General features: G+C 41.3%; 1 protein-coding gene across 1 annotated transcript; it reads right to left on the minus strand.

Moving 5' to 3' along the window:
* Positions 1-505: 505 nt before the first annotated feature.
* Positions 506-12,607, minus strand: PHB1 (prohibitin 1). Its single transcript, XM_075278384.1, has 7 exons — positions 12,531-12,607; positions 9,400-9,504; positions 8,589-8,750; positions 8,358-8,500; positions 4,014-4,130; positions 2,802-2,897; positions 506-1,177 (listed from the first exon to the last, which is right to left on the minus strand). The coding sequence occupies exons 2-7, from the start codon at positions 9,485-9,487 to the stop codon at positions 965-967; spliced, it is 819 nt and encodes a 272-aa protein (XP_075134485.1). The 5' UTR covers positions 9,488-9,504; positions 12,531-12,607; the 3' UTR covers positions 506-964.
* Positions 12,608-20,811: the final 8,204 nt, after the last annotated feature.

Here is a 20,811-nt window from a genome sequence, read left to right on the forward strand (position 1 = left end):
ACTACCCAAAGATTCGGGTAGCCGCTCTATCCAGTAGACTGAAGTCAACCATGTAACCCAGAGTCGAATCAGGTGCAAGCCAGATATCAACCAGAGTTCCACCCTGCCCAAATATAGTGAACAAGGCTCTGGAGTGTACATAAAGCTTAACCAGTCCTGTTATTTTGTTCCAGATTTTGCCAAGAGTGGCTTTGGAAAAAACAGGTTATATAAAAAGGAAGCACTTATTCTTCATCCTGGCTCAAAAAAAAAAAAAAAAAAAAAAAAAAAAAAAAAAGCAGCAAAAACTAGTGTTCAGAAACGTGACACCTCAGCCTTAAAGAGGAACAGGATACTGCAAATTTGAATTAAAGATGAGTATTGTTAATGAGGGAAAGCCAAGTATTTACTGTCAGGCACGTCAGGAGAGCCGATAGTCGATTTTTCCTTCCCATTTACGTTTATGGCCTTCTCTTGCACGATGAACAGTGACTTATACGGTTAATGTAATGACAAGATACATGAATTACATGAGTTTTCTTTTTATTAATGAAAAGCCTTATTCATTGGAAATCAGAGAACCAAAGGTGAACGCTCCCTTATACAATAGGAATGGCATGGAATAGATGGCCAATTAATATCTGTGGTTTAACAAAGGAAGAAGAGGCACAGGCTGGCTATATTTCAGTTAAGTCAACTCTGTATCAGAGTCAAGTGACCTGACAACAGATGTTCCACAATACAGAGAACTAATACAGCACATGTCAGATTACTTAATATATGTGCAGTTTCTCTGCAGGTCACGCAGTGTGTCATTACTACATTTGACACCTTCATGTGACCAGAGTCATTAGGTCACTTGCCTCTTCTATAGGGTCAACTCTAGAATACTCTTGTAGCTTCAGAAATGAAACTACTGAAGTCCTCATTGGGGACACCGAAACACAGACAACAATAACTGGGATGAAGATGGTGCTCCCTCAGACTACTGTGGCAGCTGTAGTAGTGTGGACTGTCCTGAGGGCAAGTATGTAACATTACGGGATCGTGATAATTGGTACGCAATGTCTTCAGCAGCTTCCAGTTTGCGCAGCTCAATCAAGCCATCCCCAACTTCTGCTAAGGAGGTTGCAATAAGCTCGGCTGCCTTAGAGTCTCCTTCAGCAGATATGATGGCAGCCTTTTTCTGTTGCTCTGCCTATAGGTCAAGAAAAAGAAACAAAAAACATTTAAAAAATTTCAAGATATCACCGTATAAACTCGAGATATACGCCGAGTTTTTCAGCACAGTTTTTGCGCTGAATAAGCCCCCTTGGTTTATACTCGAGTCAAGCAAAAAAAAAGAATATATATATATATATATATATATATATATATATATATATATATATATATATATATCTATCAAAACACGAAAAGCACTTTAAAAAATATAATAAAAAAAAAGTTCTAAATCACTCCTTTCCCTAGAATATATATTAAAGAAGATTACTGTGTAACACATACACATTAGGTATCCCTGCGTCTACTGAATATAGGGTATCTGCAGTGCTCCTCTGGGGGGGGGGGAAGAGACAAAAAAAACCCCCCCAAAACAGTCCCCAAGTTCAAGGATGGGGCAGACAGACAACAAAACACCACCTCCCCTTTCCCAGCAACTACTGCACCCAAAAACTCCGGACATTTTAATTTTTGAAATTTTCCAGTAGCTGCTGTATTTCCCACCCCTCAGCTTATACTCGAGTCAGTAAGTTTTCCCAGTTTTTTGTGGTAAAATTAGGGGCCTCGGCTTATACTCGAGTGTATACAGTAGTTACTGCTGTGTTTCATGTCATGTAGGTAGGGGTATTCATCATGCCACCCTTGGATAGGTTATCAATATCAGATCTGTGGTGGCCTAACAACTTGACTACCCAAACTAGCAGTGTTTGAAGCTAGAAGAAGATGGCTCTTCACACAATGTGATGGCTATGCCATGTAACTGACAACTAGCTTTCATTCACTTAAATGGAAACTAAGCTGCAGTAACCAGTACACCACATACTGTCTGTCTGCTGGAAGGCCTTATTCATTTAGAGATGAGCAGCAATACCAACAACTAATGGGAAAAAAAAAAAAAAGGAGTAGTGTGGTTTCTGAATATAAACATATCCAGAATACAGGTCTCCATCATTTGAGTCTGAAGGGGGAACACAGATGACGGAGAGCCGGACCGCTAAAACATTGGTTACTCAGGGACACCATAGATTATAATGGGGTCTGCTATTTTATACTGAAATCTCCGTGTAGGACGTTTCTCTCTGCTGATTTTCGGCAATTTTTGCAGCGGAGTCTCCAACAGAGACTCTGGCGCAGATGTGAACCAAGCCTTCCCCAAAACAGCTGAACTAAGACCCTCACTTGATAAGATTTATTGTATATCTTGTGGCTATGCCATAAAAGGGGTTGTTCAGGATAATTTTTTTTTTTTTTCCTGGAGCAATAGGGAAGGACTCAAAATAAAAACAGAAGCTATATTCATGGCTCCATTCAATGACCCTCTGTGTTTTTAGATAGATAGATAGGCTGCAGTAGTTACGTCAAGTTGAAAAAACAATTGCAACCCATCAGTGACATCAGTTCGTATTCAGCTTAACTCAGTGATAGACTGCAACAGTTTTTTCAACACAACATCACCGCCACAACCTGTCTATATACAATAAGAGTAATGGAGACACGAGTTGCACCACAGGAATGGCTGGGAGTGTATAGCTTCTGCAAAAAAGTTCCAGTTAACATCGCAACGTAACTAAAGAGGGACAAGTTCCCCAAAAAGTCGTTACCTTCTCCACTATAAAACGGGCTCTCTCTGCTTCCTGCTGAGCCACTTGCTTGGCTTCCACAGCTTCTGTAAACTCCTTACCAAATGTTAGGTGAGTCTAGGAGCAGAAGAAACATACATTAATCATGTGTTTTTGTATAGCCATGACAATCTCTAGAACAGTGGCTCTCCACCTTACTAATGCTGCGAACCTTTAATACAGTTCCACAGGTTGTGGTGACCCCAACCATAATTTTCTTTTACCTCCAATACTGCTGCTTTCAACACAGTAGCTGCTTTTAACAGAGCAGCTGCATTAAAGGGGCTCTATCACTGGGAAAAGTCATTTCTAACTAATCACATCCTTGCATAGCCTTTAGAAAGTCTATTCCACACTTACCTTTAGTATATAGATTGCCTCAGTGGTTTCTGAATAAGTCCGTTTTTATTCAAATGCTAATTAGACTATTGCACGATACATCGTGCACTCCTCTCCTGTTGTTTCCTATGGGAGACTGCTGCTGCTGCTGCTGATGACTCAGCTTCCTGTTTGCCTCACACACATAGGAGATAATAGAAGAGAGGAGGCTGCTGGGAACTTCCTGTGCTGGCTGAAAGCTCATTAGCATATTAATAAAAATGGACTTATTCAGAAACCACTGAGGCAATTTACATACTAAAGGTAGGTGTGAAGTAGCATTTCTAAAGCCTATGCAAGCATGTGTTTAGATAAAAATGACTTTTCCCAGTGATAGAGCCCCTTTAAACACAATAGCTGATCTCTACATGTGTACTCACCTTACAGACCTCCCATGATGAGCGGAGCAGCCAAAGACTGTCTCTTCTAGTAATGACAAAGGTGGCACGATACAGTGCCGTCATCATGCCACCTGTGCCGCGACGTCTTGTGCACTACAGGCGGTCCTCTATGGCAGAGCAGGGACCTTTCAGTTCCCTGCTTGGTCATAGAATTAAACCGTATTGATACAGTGTTGATACAGCTGTGGAGCTCTCGGAATCCAGAGTATCAGGCTAAAAGCTTTACAAGTTTAGCCTGGACAACCCCTTTAATACTCTGATCCTCATGCTTCTGTCTCCAAGACTATTCTTGCATTTGTGCTACCTACTGTAAATCAGATTAGTTTCAAATATTCATTTTACATATTACATCTTTAGTACAATAGCTCAGATAGAATACATAGTACTTACGTATAAGCCCGCTGCATGAACTTACCAGGGAGACGTCATCCAAAATGAGGCCAAATGTAGCTGCTCTCTCTGTGAGATCTTCACTGACTTGCCTTGAAACAAGCTCTCTCTGGGTAATCAGTTCTCCTGCATCAAACCGGGCCTAGCATAGATAAGTATTGAAAAGTCTGAACGAGGTAATGGCAGGCACAGTTTTATGTTCAAGATGTATTTAACATAAACATGTAATTGTAACATGTAATTGTTTTTGACCCCCTCCCTACAAACTTTTTTTTTTTTTTTTTTTTCTGCTCTCAAAGCCATATGAGGTCTTAAAGGGGTATTCCCATGTACATAATCATATCTATATTTGTAGATTAAAAGTTAAACATTTTTGCAAATATAAGTAATTAAAAATTCTGCAGAGCTTTAAAGATTTTCTCTAACTTTCTTAGTGGTGACCTCTGTTGTCTTCATCAGTTGCCAATAGATACGACCACTAATGCAGAAACTTTCTATGGTCTGGGACTTGTCAGGAACCCAGCTATGATTTCCTTATTGTATCCGGGTTATCAAGCAGGGACACTACATGTATCAGAAGATATCCCGGCCACAATAAGGAAATCATGGCTGATTTTCTGACCTTAGAAAGGTCCTGCATTCATGGTCGTATCCACTGGCAACTAGAGATGAGAGAGTACTATTCAAAACGGTAGTTTCAAATAGCACGCTCCCATAGGAATGAATGGATGCAGCCAGCACCGGCGTCCTGCTGCTTAACCTCGTGCGCGCCGGCTGCTCAGTACTCGTTCATCTCTACTGGCAACCGATTAAGACAACAGACTGTGACCACAAGATATTTTAGAGAAAATCTTTAAAACTCTGCAAAATGTTTAATTACTTATATTTGCAAAAATGTTTAACTTTTAATTATCTATAAATTTAAAAACAATTATGTACATGGGAATACCCCTTTAATGTTTGTAGGACAAATAATTCTTCATGATGCTACAATTATTTATTCAATGTACTGGGAAGCTGGAAAAAAAAAAGAATGGGGTGGATTTAACTGAAAAGTGCATTTGTAGGACTTTCTTCTGGGCTTCATTTTTATGGCGTTCACTGTGCAGCCAAAATGACATGTCACTTGTATTCTATGTTTTGGTACGGTTTCAGGGATACCAAATTTATGTGGTTCTATTTACATTTTAACTCCTTCACAAAAATCCAAAACTGTGCCACCCATTTTTTTTTTTGTTAAAATTTGCCATATTCTGACACCCATAACTTTTTTATATTTCCGTGTACGGGGATGTATAGGGCGTCTTTTTTTTGCGGGACCAGGAGTACTTTTTAGTTATGCTATTTTGGGGAATTACTATTGCTTTGATCAGTTTTTATTCAAATTTTTATCAGAGGAAAACAGTGAAAAAAACGGCGTTTATCATACAGGAGATATTTTTATAGATTTGTAGAGCTGGCGTTTTCAGACACAGGGATACCTAATGGGAGGTGTTTCACAGTATTGAAGTACTTTTATGTGTGTTCCAGGGAAAGGGGGGGGGGGGGGTGATTGGAACTTTAAATTTTTATTATTTTTTTTGCAATGATTAGATCCCCTAGGGGTCTTGAACCCCAGGGGGTCTGATCACTAATGCAATGCATTACAATGCTATTGCATTGCAAAAATCCAGCATTTCTATTGTAGATTACATAGAGTAGCCTGCAGTAGAATATCCTGAAAGACAGGCCTGGGAGCCTTCACAAGGTTCCAGGCTGTCTCAGCAATGGGACCACCAGATCCAGAGCTTGATCCGGATGCCGGCGATCCCTGGGAAAATGGCACCTCGATCAGCTTTGACTGAGGCGCCAGAGGAGTTAATACCTGCGATTGGTGCAGGAGCCAATCACAGGCATTAGCGCCAGATGTCTGTTGTTTAAAACAGCAGCCACCTGGCGGCTACCCGGCTCCCAAGCGGCCGCCATCTTTACTAGTACAGCTGATGTTGGGAAAGAGTTAAACACAGAACTTGCTGTTCAATCTGCAGGTAGCATGTTATAAATCAGATACAGAGCAGATTGCTATATAATCGTGTGGGGAAAAAAAAAAAATCACTAGATAACTTTACAGACATTTATCTATTAACCCCTTAAGGACCAGGCCATTTTTTGGTTTCGCATTTTCGTTTTTCCCTCCTCACATTTCAAGAGCCATAACTTTTTCATTTTTCAGTTCACAGAGTCACATGATGGCTTATTGTTTGCGGGACAAATTGTACTTTGTAATGGCACCATTCAATATGCTGTGCAATGTACTGGGAAGCTGGAAAAAAATTCAGAATGAGGTGCAATTGGAGAAAAAATGCATTTGCGCCATTTTCTTATGGGTTTAATTTTTACAGCGTTCACTGTTTGGTACAAATGACATGTTACCTGTGTTCTACGTGTCAGTACGAACGCGGTGATACCAAATTTATATAGTATTTGAAATGTTTTGATACTTTTAAAAAAATGATAAACTTTGCAAAATAGAAAAAAAAAATTTGTGTCATGTTCTAACACCTGTAACTTTTTCATATTTCCATGTATGGAGCTGGTTGTGGTGTCTTTTTATGCGGGACAAGATGACGTTTCTATTGATACCATTTGGGGAAAGATCTGATGGTTTGATCACTTTTTATTCAATTTTTTATAGGAGGCAAAGTGTTGAAAAAAACGCTTTTTGGCTGTTTTTATTTTTTTTGCCGCTACGCCGTTCGCAGTACGGGATAAATGTTTTAATATTCTAATAGTTTGGGCATTTTGGAGCGCGGGGATACCTAATATGTTTATGTTTAATGTTCTTTAATTACTTTTATAGCTAATCTAGGGAAAGGGGGGTGATTTGAACTTTTATATTTTTTTTAATTTTTTTAATACTTTTAAAAACTTTTTTTCTTCTTCTGTTACATTTATGATCAGACCCCTTAGGTACCTTGAAACCTAGGGGGTCTGATCACTCATACTATTCACTGCAATACTACAGTATTGCAGTGAATAGGAAAATCGCAGCACTTCTATTAGACGATGCCTCTGGCATCATCTAATAGATCTTGTGCAGAGACAAGCCTGGAAGCCTTCAATAGGCTTCCGGCTGTCAGAGCAACCGATCACCGCCCTCATGTGACGTTCAGGAGGGCGGCGATCGGCAAAACATGGCGGCGCCCGTGCCGCCGTTTACACACTGCGGTCACGTTTGACCGCAGTGTGTAAAGGGTTAACAGCAGCGATCGGCTCGGGCACCGACCGCTGCTGTTATTGGCAGGTCCTGGCTGTATGATACAGCCGGCATCTGCCGTGTATGGAGCGAGCTCAGCGTGTGAGCGAGCTCCACACATCCCCATGCGACCCATGACGTACAGTTACGTCAAGGGTCGCTAAGGGGTTAAAGAGGACCTTTCACCACCTGGGGCACATGTGGTGTAATACACCGCTAGAAAGCCGACAGTGTGCTGAATTCAGTGTACTATTGACTTTCACGTTCTGTGCCCCCGGTGAAGAGCTATTGGTGCCGATACCGTAGCGCTTCACTGTCAGAAGGGCATTTATGACAGTCAGAAATGTCCTTCCTCACAACAGCGTCTATAGCGCTGTACTGTGAGAGTGGTTGTTGCTATGGACGAGTACTATCAGGACGGGAGGGAGGCGTTCCTCACAGCTCTCATAGTAGAGCACTATAGGCGCTACTGTGAGGAAGGGCATTTCTGAAAGTGAATAACTACGGTACCAGCACCGATAGCTCTTCACCGGGGGCACAGAACGTGAAAGCCGATAGTGCGCTGAATTCAGCGTACTGTCTGCTTTCTAGTGGTGTATTAAACTCCATGTGCCCCAGATAGTGAAAGGTCCTCTTTAAAAATAAATCTGCTCTATGTGCCTCCTTGACTTTTCAACATAAGAAAGAGCAGAGATGTCCCACAAACTTAGACATGTGCTCAGCTGCTTCTGCTATAACGTGCTGCCTATAGATTGGACTGCATTCTCTATGTAACAGGTCCCCTTCTTATGGACATCACAGGAGACTTGCCTCCCACAATACCCCCTATTATAGGTGCTTGCATTGTAGGTCATCTGTATGTTTGAATTTTTTTTCTTGGCGTCTCGATACAGATGCTCTTTGAAGATGCACAGAAGGAGTTAAAAACAGAATTTACCCTCTCCATCTACTGTATATTGAGCTTATATCAGATGACAGTGATGCAATGGGACTTTAAAAAGCTGGTCTCATCAAGCAACTTCTGTCCATATGCCTTATTAGGGGTGGTCACCCACTCATGACATTACTCTATTAGTCATAGGAGGAGAACCATATAATGCTATCTGTACATATTACATTACAGTACAAACTTACCACCACAGACTTTAAGATCTCAGTGGTAATTGATGGTAAAACTCTCTCATCATAATCCTCTCCAATGCTGGTGAAGATACGTGGCAACTGACTGGCAATAGGCCGGAAAAGGATACGCAGGGTGATGTTTACATTCTGCAGATCTGTGGAGAGACACACCGGATAGTACATTATTCCTCCGCTATATTACAATCCTGACAGGCTAATATGGTGCTGAAGTTTTATTCTCACCTTTACTTCCTGTTATTACAGGAACATTGCGGGGTCGTGAACGGCAGTCGAATATTATTGGTTTTTGGACCCAAGGAATAAGGAAATGTGTACCTTCATCTACTACCAGATCCTGAACACCCCGGAATCGGTCAAAAATAACAGCGTGATGACCTGCGTCCACTAGAGGATGACAAAACATGAGAATAAGAGATATACAAAAATCAGTCATAACATTAAAACCAACTGCCTAACAGATACTTTATTGATCAACATGGAGATTCGCCTTACATATAATACTGACAGCTCCACAATGCATACATTAGAACAAGTATTTGTAATAGTATGAATATCTAAGAAGAGGAAGAGGTTTAAAGAGGACCTTTCATGTCCTCAAGCACATGCATTGTTATATACTGCTAGAAAGCCGAATTCAGCGCACTATGAACTTTCCCGCTGTACTGTGAGAGGGGGTGTTCCTTACTGCCCAGCGGTGACGAGTGCTCCCCCTCAGTACTCATCTAAGGACGAGTACTGTCAGGAGTAGGGGAGGCGTTCCACACCGCTCAGGGTCATCGCTGGGCAGTAAGAAATGCCCCCTCTCACAGTACAGCGCAATAGACACTACTGTGAGGAAGGGCCCTTCTAACACTGAAGAGGTACGGTAACGGCACCAATAGCTCTTCAGCAGGGGCTCAGAACGGGAAAGCGGATAGTGCAATGAATTCAGCACACTGTCTGCTTTCTAGCGATGTATTACACCGCATGTGCCCGAGGACATGAAAGGTCTTCTTTAAACACACACCCACTGACACTCCCAAACAGATCTTACCATTATATAAGGCAGAATTTACGACACCTCCAGCAATGGCCAATCCAAGACCAAGCTTCCCAATGGATTCAAACAACTTTGCTGCCATTTTCCTGAATATGGGGCCTGTGGTAACATAAAACATGACATATTACATATACCTCAAACTGCTATACAGCAATAACAACATGGAGTAATAGCAAAGGAAAGCACAAGTGGCAATAAGGACGTCGTCTTCCATTCAGAAAGTAAACAAACAAGAAAAATAAGCCTCCATCTTGTTTTTATTTTTCACATTACAGTGAATGATAACAGATGCAGACAGAATGTGCTCCGCCTGAATCTGTCATTATGGTTCATTTTTATTCTGTTGTTCTGATCCTATGATGGAGGTGCAAGTGCAAGAAAGGGGACGTGATTCAGAGCTCAGAATATCAGAATAATATCCCTTGCCTGCTTCTGCCACCTGAAGCTACAGAGCCTAAATAGCATTTGAGGCACCAAAACTAATAGTAGATATTGCCAGGGAAAGGTAAGAGGTAGAGAAAAAACATTCCAACTGTGCTGGAATCAGTGGAGAAGCACCTACTAAATGATGCAGAGAGCTGGATGGTGAAAGGTCCTCTTTAAAGGGGTTGTCCAGACATAAATTGGACAACCCAGCTCAATCTGAAATCAGCTGGAGGCAGTGAAAAAACAACAACAACAAAAAGCATACTGGCCTGTCCCCGATGCTCTAGTGGCTTATCCCAGAGTTCTGCCGAGGCCAATCAGTGGCCTAAGGAACTCGATATGTTATGTCAAAGATAGTTCGCTGATTGGCCTCAGCGGTCACATGACTGCTGGGGCCAATCATTGCCTTCAGCGAAACTCTGGAAGCCACCTGTTCAGCAGAAGGACACCAAAGCATTGAGGACAGGTGAATATTAGAGATGAGCGAATATAACTTTTTTTTTTCTCAATGAGCCCCAGCTGATTTAAAAGTTAAAAGGATTCTCCATTTTTTACCTTGACAATACATTTAAAAGAAGTTGATGTAAATTTAGCCCATCAAGACAGGGCTGTGATAAAATTAAACTCTCTACCAGCGGATCCATGTCCAGCAGCCTGTATTTTATTACTAGACAAGTTATACACTAGTTATAGATTTATGCAATGCCCTAAACAATGTCTAACTATTTAAGGCTAGGGCCCCACATTTCAGAAACGCAGAGTTTTACATGGCAGATTTTGAGCAAACGTCAGGGGTGGATTGAAATTGAACAGAAAATATAAAGGAGGAGCTTAGACGTTTCCCTTCTGTTAAATCCACTACTGACTTTGGGTTAAAAAAAAAAAAAAGGCACATCAAAATCTGCAACAAAAAAGCTGCGTTTCTGTAAAGTGGAGCCTCAGCCTAAGGCCCCACGTTGTGGAAATGCAGCTTTTTTTGTTGCAGATTTTATTGTGGCTTTTTGAGCCAAAGCCAGCAATGGATTGAGGAGAAGGGAGAAGTGTAAGAACTTCCCATATATCTCCCATTCCTCTTGTAGCCATTCTTGAACTTGGCTCCAAAAACTGCAACAAAAAAAAAAAACGAGGCCGCCGCCTAAGGGTGCATTCACACTGAGTAAACGCTAGCTTATTCTGAACGTAAAACACGTTCAGAATAAGCGGCGTCTAAAGCAGCTCCATTCATTTCTATGAGAGCGGGGATACGAGCGCTCCCCATAGAAATGAATGGGCTGCTTCTTTCACTCCGTGCAGTCCCATTGAAGTGAATGGGGAGTGCCGGCGTGTACGCTCCGGCATGAGCAGAGCTTGCCGTATACGCCGGCACTCCCCATTCACTTCAATGGGACTGCACGGAGTGAAAGAAGCAGCCCATTCATTTCTATGGGGAGCGCTCGTATCCCCGCTCCCATAGAAATGAATGGAGCTGCTTTAGACGCCGCTTATTCTGAACGTGTTTTACGTTCAGAATAAGCTAGCGTTTACTCAGTGTGAATTCACCCTAAAGTGGTTTTCTAGTTTAATGGTTTCCGAATGAAAACTAGAGAAAAAGCAACTGGAGCACAAAAATATATTCAAAAATACAAAAAATCTTTATTAGTTAATGATGTTAAAAGTACATAAAGGGAGGATAGAGTACTATCAGACAGGAGAAACCAGCTATAGTAGGTACATGGGTAAGTATATCTGTAAAACCATGTAGGTATATACAGTAATTGATGTATATATGGCACGGTTAAACCAAGTGGCTGAACATGTAACCTTTTGATTCTTGCACTGTCTCCTTAGTAGGTATCATTGTATTGACACCTTGTGTATTTGGCCATCTTTATCAGCTTGTGGTTTATCTTTGTCTATATTTATTGACACATTGCATACCGCACACAGTGCTGTACCTTGCCTTGTTTGCCATATATTATGCTGTTTTATACTTTTGGTCCTGCACATATACTTATATCTGTTCCTATGCATTTTTACAAGCCTTTCAGCCACTTGGTATAACCGTGCCATATATACATCAATTACTGTATATACCTACATGTTTTTACCTATATTGTTACCCATGTACCTACTGTAGCCGGTTTCTCTGTCCTCCCTTTATGTACATTTAACATCATTAACTAATAAAGATTTTTTGTATTTTGAATGTATTTTGTGCTCCAGTCGCTTTTTCTCTAGCTTTCATTAGTATCCTCTTGTGAATTTTGGAGCCTACCCTTTATTCTGGACCTACAGGTTTGTGGTGATGTCCTTATTTACCAGGTCTGTTTTACATTGAATGGTTTCCTATCCTGGGAATAGGAGACTTCTCCCATTCTCACTTGTCAGATGATAGTACAGGCCTGCACCATCTCCACTGTGAAAAATGACACCCATGGCGCACTTCCATCCCCCTTCATTGAATGTCTGTAGGGGAGCAGCCTGGCTGTCAGACAGCACACATTTATAGTACAGTTATATAATGCACCCCTTGTCTTCTCCTCATTGACCTCCCACAAGCATGACACCCGCATGAACAGACATTTCTCCATTAATTTCTAGTCTCAGTTCTTTAAAGACCTCAGCACTCCTACCCTCCCACCCCAGTGCACTTCCTCCTCATTGCTCCCTCCCGGTAACCGGTACACGAGCTTCTGGGCCTCCCCGGTTCTCGCACTCACCTCCTCACTGCTCTGACCTCCACATGAGACGCGCAACCTTCTGCGCATGCGTAACCTCTGTCCTTGACTAAACGAGAGTTATTGGCTAGTTCCCGACGCGCTGCACCACGGGATTTGTAGTCTAAAAACCATCTTTCCGACCTGAGTGTATGATACGTGAAGACTACAATACCCAGAATTCCCCGCGCTAAGGAAGACCTTTACGAATTGCCCTTGGCACATGGTGACAGGGGGAAGAGCCTGGGCACAGTGGTGCAATAAGTGGCGCTTTATTGCAATGTCATTGCAATATAATCTAATATATAATATATGAAAAAGCTAATGACTGAGACGTTATACATAAAAATGTGTGACAAAAATATGGCCACTATTCTAGGTGCTTCAGAGCTGGTGACTCAGACCTGTAAGTGGTAGATATGCCTCTGTATACTGAGGTATTATACTGAGGTATCTGCTCCTGTCCATAATAAGGCTGTATATCATAATTCAAGAACATAACTAATAGGGATATCACCCAGCTTTCTTAGACCCCTGATGGTAGAATTGTGCATATATACAGAAGTACATGGTCCAGTCCTTATAACTACTATTAGGCTGAGTTACACATCAGGATCTATGGAAAGCAATATGGTCAGTGACTGAGCGGTCATATTTCTGTCCCAAGAAAAAGACCTCAGCTTCCCGTTCAAGTAAGGCTAGGTTTACACAGTGCAGTTTTCCACTAAACATATTTTAAAATGTATGCTTTTTTAATTTGAACTGCATTTCTGTTTTACATCTATTTTTGAATAAATTCACACTGGGTCAGATTAAGTAATAATGCACCAGAATTCTGGCATAATTTGTGCAAAAAATTGGTGTACCTGCTTTACACTTCATTTTGTGATCCACAATGGCTTCCACACAGTATGATACGTGTTTTATTTTATTTTTTATCGCCTTCCCTGGGCAAGCTACTATTGGTAAGGTGTCCGGTGACATGCACAGACATCACATAACACCAGGTCCCTTTCCATTAATGCGTAGCGGTCGGAGAAACAATTACTGCTATCATAGTACTGCAGGCCCTGACCCATCTCCAGCTGGCTGTGGGCCCTGTTCACTTCCAGGCCCAGTCGGTGCAAGTGCCCATAGAGAGGGCTCTGAGTGCCATAGGTTCGCCACCATTGGATTAGACAGTGTAAAAGTGCACCAAATTTTCAAACAGCATCATACACAGGAAAAATTTGACAGTCTAGTACCGTGATGGTGAACCTATGGCACATGTGCCAGAGGTGGCACTCAGAGCCCTCTCTGTGGGCACCCATCTGGAAGGCCCCATAGCAAACAACCATAAGCGGCATAAAAGGTGTCAGACCCCTGATGAACTTTGAATGATGAGCTATTCTAAGAATAGTCATTAGACTGTAAGTTTCGATAACCTTTTTAAAGAGGACCTATCATGTTGTCTGACATTAGTGTTGTATACCAGTAGAAAGCTGACAGGTTTGCCATTATGTGCCCTGGTTGCAGAGCTATCAGTGCCGTTATTTTTGGCACTAATATCCTATCGCTGACACTGAGCTGTAAGGCTAGACCCTCTGACAGTGCACGGATATTAGTGCAGAAAATAACTCTGTATCCAGCTCACTTACCTGAGTTCAGCAAACTGTCAGCTTTCTAATGGTACAAAACACTAACAATGTCAGAGAACACAAAAGGTCCTCTTTAAGGGCACTGTGGCAGACATGGGGGAATTCTTATCAGAATAGTTGGCATAGTTGCTACTATAGGGGCACTGGGTTAGTGTGGTTGTCCTGGGGCATTGTGGTTGGTGTAGAGGGCATTAAAGGGGCTCTATCAGCAAAATCATGCTGATAGAGCCTGTGAGAGTCAAATCCTCTAATCTTGTATTTTGGCAGCCATCTTGTACTCTTTCACATATAAATTGTATAAGTATGTATTTTTCTGCTTAAGTCAAGGAGGCCCCTTGTTAGACTTTAAGGAATGTGATAATGAACGTTAATGCATAGGTTGCTAATCCTTACCTCTCAAGGGCCTCATTTTGAGAAGATGCAGCTGACTTTGTATATCTCTTATCTCCTTTACATGATGTATGGACGACACATAACCAACAAAAGTATTAATCTTATGGTATCTGGGCACTCTGTCATATTTTATGGTATATGAAGGTCACTTAGAGTGTGTATAGACACAGAGTTTATGTAGCTTATTGTTAATTAGGTTGGAGCATGTCATCTTATCTCTTTTGCCATGATATATACATATAGACATAGTCTGGGATGTTAGCTCACACATAAGTATTTTAAATCCTTCTTTGTTTCATGAGAAAGTCCATCCCAGTTTGGAAAGTTATAATGAGCCTCAGCCAATAGCCATGTGCCAGGCTTATCTTATATCTCTATAACCAATCATGTTATACTAATTAGAATAGCCAAGCCAGCTCTTTGTAATGTATTTAAACTACCTTTTTCTTACAATAAAATTAGAATTCACTTGGTACACCATAAGCTGTGCGTGTGACTTCTCCAGGCCATTCAGGCACCGTAAATGTTATATTAAACTACCCCCCCATTTTAAAATAATACCCTAAAAAAGAATGTGATCTACTTACGCATCGTGCACGCTGGGTGGGCATTCAGGGTGTGTCTACTTCTTCATCCACGCCTCTTCTTCCTCCGATGTCTTCGGGTCCCATCCTCCTCTGGCACTCGCGAACTGATGTTGATTTAAAAAAAATGGCCTGGGCGCATGCGCAGTAGCATGCGGTTTCTACTATGGCTACTGCGCATGCGCCCAGGCCATTTTTTTTTAAATCAATGTCAGTTAGCGAGCACCAGAGGAGGACGGGACCCGAGGACATCGGAGGAAGAGGAGGCGTGGATGAAGATGAAGACACACCCTGAATGCCCGCCCAGCATGCACGATGCGTAAGTAGCTCATTCTTTTTTAGGTTTTGCTGATAGAGCCCCTTTAAAGGCATTGTATAAGGAAAATGGAGAGCATTATGGTAGCCATAGGCCTTGTGACTGTCATGTGGGTATAGTGGCTGGACTGAGGACCAGTCATGTCATTGTGGCTTTCATGGTGCATTTTAGGTGGAGGAGGGGCATTGTGAATGTCACAGAGGTATTGTAGCTGTTATAGAGGCGTAGTGGTTGGTGTATGGAGAATTGACTGCAATGTGGGAGGCATGGGTCATTGTGACTGGTATAAGAGTATTTTGCTTGTCATGAGGGCATTACAGCTGTCATGTGCCCATTTTGGCTGAAACTGGGGGCATTGATGACAGTGCAGTATTCATGAAGGCATAGTGGCAGACATTAAAGGGATTCTACCATTAAAACACATTTTTTTCTCGTTGACACGTAGGAATAGCCTTAAGAAAGGCTAATCCTCTCCCACCTTTAGATGTCTTCTCCGCGCCACCATTCCGTAGAAATCCCGGTTTTTGTTGGTATGCGAATTAGTTCTCTCGTAGCACTGGGGCGCGGGCCCCAGCGCTCAAACAGCACTGGGGGCGTCCTCAATGCTGCAAGAGAACTCTCCAGCGATGCCTCCATCTTCAGCAATGTCCTCTTCATGCGTATTCTTCCAGCGCAGGTGGTCAAGCTTGTAGACCTTGGGCAGAGCCGACTGCGCATGCCCGCGGCCACAAAAAAAGTGGCTGTTTACATAGTAAGCGTCCATTTTCTTGAATCCCTTTAAAGGGTAGCTGAGTTTTCATCAAGAGTCAAAATATCTTCAGAGTCTTGATGGGCAATCTGTTCTTTGGCTGTATAAGCCTACATATAAGATAAGATTAGATAATCCTTTAATAGTCCCACAATGGGGAAATTTCAGTGATACAGTTTTCACAGATAGTACAGTAGTATATAACAAGAGAGAAAACACATACAAGCTCATGGCAGATAGAGAAATACTAGGAATCATAGCAACTAAAAAGAAAGAAACAAAGACACACTGCAGGATCATTTAGTTCTCTGTGCGAAGTGATGTTAATAATACAGCCTGACCGTGGTTGGAGGACACGAGGAGGGGTTACAGCATGGACATTGTGGGTGTTATGATTGTTATGGTGGCAATTTGACTGGTATATGTAGCATTGGAGCATTGATATTATTATAAGGGGAGCATTGTGAATTGTATGGGATCATTGTGAAAAAGGGACATTAAGGGCATTGCGGGAAACAGGCATTTTCAGGCTAGGTGTCAGTGAGGCTAAAATAGGGGAATGAAGACATTGTGGTAGTCATAGGGTATTCTTGTTGTCATTTAGACATAGTGGACAACCTAAAGCTCATTCATAGCACCTTGGCTTTGTTTGGTGAACTATTGTTCCAGCACAGGACCTTGGGGCTTATAGGAACACATTTTGGTTGAAAGAGGAACTTTGGGATAAGCGTGGCTATCATTGAGGTATTGTGCTTGGTATATAGGACAGTAATGTATGTGACACCCCCAGATCAATGTGGACCAATTTGTCATGCAGACTCTTTTGTAGGATATCATGAGGACTTGAGAGAAAATGTCAGTATAGCGTTCCCCATTTCAAGGCAGACATTGATTTCTACTCTATTTCTTTAGGATGCAGATAAAGTTGGATCCACCATGAGCTCTCTACTCCACCATTGAGAAAATAAAAGGTTACCGCCCCACTTGGGGAATAAGACTTGGTTTCATATAATCTTTCAGAGGTCATATCTGTTTAACTGATTTTGAAAATAAAAATTAATTTGGGACACAGATATGTATGGGAATTAGTGTTTCGTACTTGGCAACAGGTCCTTTTTAAACTCACTATCCCTCCCTATTACTGAAATTTCCCCACTGTGGGACTATTAAAGGATTATCTTATCTTATCCGAAGCCCACCCTAATACCGCTAATTCCTTTTAGTTTGTTACAGACATTTCATCCGTTATTACTTTAGTTTTGGTTTATATATATATTAGAAAATCTTTATAGACCTCTCCGACTGTGGCTGGAAAGCTTAGACTTTGCTCTACACAACGCTGTTTTACTAATGTTGTGAATTTGGAACTAGAATACTACCTTTAAAGGGTTACTAAAGCAAAGCTAGATATGGTGAAAGTCATGGAGACGTACCCTAAGTTTTATTATAGTTACAGAAATCCTCAGCTGAAGTCTGGGCTGCCAAAACAACAGATCAGTGCTGTATAAAAATATACCCAAACAGGATGACATAACGTTACGATGCCCACAACCTCCGACACTGGTGATGATAGGCTGTTGTGCATAAATATAGGTAGTGCAGGGATATTTGTCTAAGGGTGCATTCACACTGAGTAAACGCTAGCTTATTTTGTAGAGTAAAATTACACTTGTAAATTTTGCTATCCCATTGACTTCAATGATATTTTTTTACAAGTGTAAAAATACGCCTGTAAAATGTCATTGAAGTCAATGGGATAGCAAAATTTACAAGTGTAATTTTACTCTACAAAATAAGCTAGCGTTTACTCAGTGTGAATGCACCCTAATATTGAAATCTTGATTTTTTTTCCAAACTTTTTGATATTAATCTCAATTTTCATGCTCTCATTCACCAAACTCTCCTGTAACTAACCTTAATAATTACTCAATTTATAGTCCATAATTACCAACTTCTAATTGGTTAAAAACCAAACAAATAAACAAACAAACAATAGGGCTTTTTAAGCTCCACCCCTGATCTAACTGATTGGAGTGGGGCTCAGCAACCATTCCTCTTTTTGGACGGGGACAGGATGAATTTGTGGCTATCGGCAACAATGGTTTGTCTTGCTATTTGTATTGCCAGCCAGTTCCCTTCACAAGCACCTGGCACATTTACCTCATATACAAGTACCAACAATGTGGAGCTCCCAATATCTCCTCCCCTGCCTGGGATGTTATTACTGGCCAATACATTCAATGGCAGCATATGCTTCTATTAAACACAAATGGGAAGAAAGGACTGATTTTTAAGATAAGATAAGATAATCCTTTAATAGTCCCACCATGGGGAAATTCAGTGTGTTACAGCAGCATAGATAAAACAGTAGTACAAGAAAGAACACATACAAAGTTGAGATTAGAAGATAAAAAGATACTAGGAGTCATAACAATAAGAACAAAAAACTTCAGGATCATTTAGTTTTCTGTGTGGAGTGATCTTCACTTAGTCTGATGTAGATTATACAGCCTGACCGCGGTTGGGAGGAAAGATCTCCGATAGCTCCTTCTCACACTTGGGGTGAAGCAGTCTGTCACTGATAGTGCTGCCAAGTGCCATCAAGGTCTCATACATGGGATGGAGGTTGTTCTCCAGCGTGAAGCTCACCACGGACAGTATCCTTCTGTGACCTATCACCTGTACTGGGTCCAGGGGACTCCCCAGGACAGAGCTGGCCCTTCTAATCAGTCTGTCAAGTCTATTTCTGTCCCTGGCTGGTATGCTACTCCCCCAGCAAGCCACTCCGAAGATGATGGCTGATTCTACCACAGAGTTGAAAAAGGCCCTAAGAAGTGCCCTCTGGACTTCAAAGGCCCTCAGCCTCCTGAGTAGGTAGAATCTGCTGTGGCCCTTTCTGTGCAGCGCCTCCAGGTGATCAGACCAGTCCAGCTTATTATGGAGGAGCACACCCAGGTACTTATAGGTCTTGATTATCTCAATGCCTGTCCCCTGGATGTCCAGAGAGAGAACTACATACTCCTGCTTCCACTTATGATAAGAAGTGGCTATTGTGATGACAGGGATAAAATTGGGTTTGTGATTCTGATAAAAATAACAGTTTTAGCATTCTGGATTGGTGTTGGGATCACCCATTCCTACATCATATACCAAGTTGAGGACTCCCCTTTGTTTTCTGGTCCTTCTCTAACTTTCCAGACCACAGCAGTGAACAAGTCCTCCTTGACATAGAGCAGGTAGTGATTGTTCTTTGTCAGTGCTGTACTGAGCATAACACTATGACATGAGCACATTACCTGCAGGCCATGAGCAGACAATCTATCTTTTACCAGTGGTCTGTAAGGTTCTGTGCCATACGTAAGCGCCAGAATTTTTTCTTGTTTCTATAGTTTCACTGTATTCATGACACCGTGCTGTACATAGCATAGTGGCTTTGCCTAGTATAGCAGCTCAGACCCATTCACTTTAACCCTTTCATGCATAATCATGTTAATTTATATCATTATGTGCAAAGGGGATATATAGAGAGAGCTTAGGAGCTGAGCTATCTCCATACCCAGCAGATCCCGGCTGTATAATACAGACAGGACCCACAGCTAACAGTTGCAATTGGTGCCAACACCAAACGCAACTATTAACACTTTAGATTCCACGGTCAAACACAATCTTTGAACGATTGCTGCCCTCCAGATTGTCATCGGAGGATAGCGATCATTTACCGTGACAACTGAGAGCCTATTGAAGGCTCCCAGGCTTGTCATTATATCCCTTCTATTACATGCTGCCAGAGGGGATGTATTTTACTATTCACTGCAATATATTAGTATTGCAGCGAATAGTATGAACGATCAGATCCCTTAGGGTTCAAGGTCCCTAGGAGATCTAAAAATAAATTAAAAAAAGGTTTTATAAGTATAAAAACCCCACAAAAATATAAAAGTTCATACCCCTTCTTTCCCTAGATCATATATAAGAATAAATAAACAATAATAAAAATAAGCACATTAGGTATACCACGCTCAAAAATTATAAAAATATTTATCCAATACGGCGAACGGTATAGCGGGGGAAAAAATAAATGGCCAAATGGCTATTCTTTCAACATTTTTCCTTCTAGAAAAAATGGAATAAAAAGAGATGAACCCATCAGAACTTCTCCAAAATGGTATCACTAAAAACACCATCTTGTCCTACATAAAAAGACAGAAAAAAGTTACAGATGTCAGAACATGGCGACACAATTTTATTTTGTCTATTTTGCAAAACTTTAATTTTTAAAAAATATATCAAAACATTACAAATACTAAATAAATTTGGTATTGCCATAATTGTGCTGACCTGCAGAATATAGGTAACGTCATTTTTACCACATAGTGAATGCCATAAAAATTAAACCCATAAGAAATTGGCGCAAATGCTTTTTTTTCCTAATTCCACCTCATTCAGAATTTTTTTCCAGCTTCCCAGTACATTGTACAGGATATTGAATGGTGCCATTACAAAATACAATTTGTCCCGCTAACAATAAGCCATCATGTGGGCACTTGGAATGGGGAGAGGGAAAAATGGAAATGCAAAAATAAAAAATGACAGAGGCTTGAAAGGG

This window comes from Leptodactylus fuscus, chromosome 6, assembly GCF_031893055.1.
Source record: "Leptodactylus fuscus isolate aLepFus1 chromosome 6, aLepFus1.hap2, whole genome shotgun sequence".
Lineage (NCBI taxonomy): Eukaryota > Metazoa > Chordata > Amphibia > Anura > Leptodactylidae > Leptodactylus > Leptodactylus fuscus.

What these genes read in the sequence shown, in the direction of transcription:
- PHB1 (XM_075278384.1), bottom strand. Translation starts at nt 9,487, where the DNA reads ATGGCAGCAAAGTTGTTTGAATCCATTGGGAAGCTTGGTCTTGGATTG. An exon ending in TGTAATAACAGGAAGTAAAG is followed by an intron (nt 8,501 to 8,588) that starts GTGAGAATAAAA and finishes GTCTCTCCACAG; the next exon opens with ATCTGCAGAATGTAAACATC. An exon ending in CCCGTTTTATAGTGGAGAAG is followed by an intron (nt 1,178 to 2,801) that starts GTAACGACTTTT and finishes CTTGACCTATAG; the next exon opens with GCAGAGCAACAGAAAAAGGC.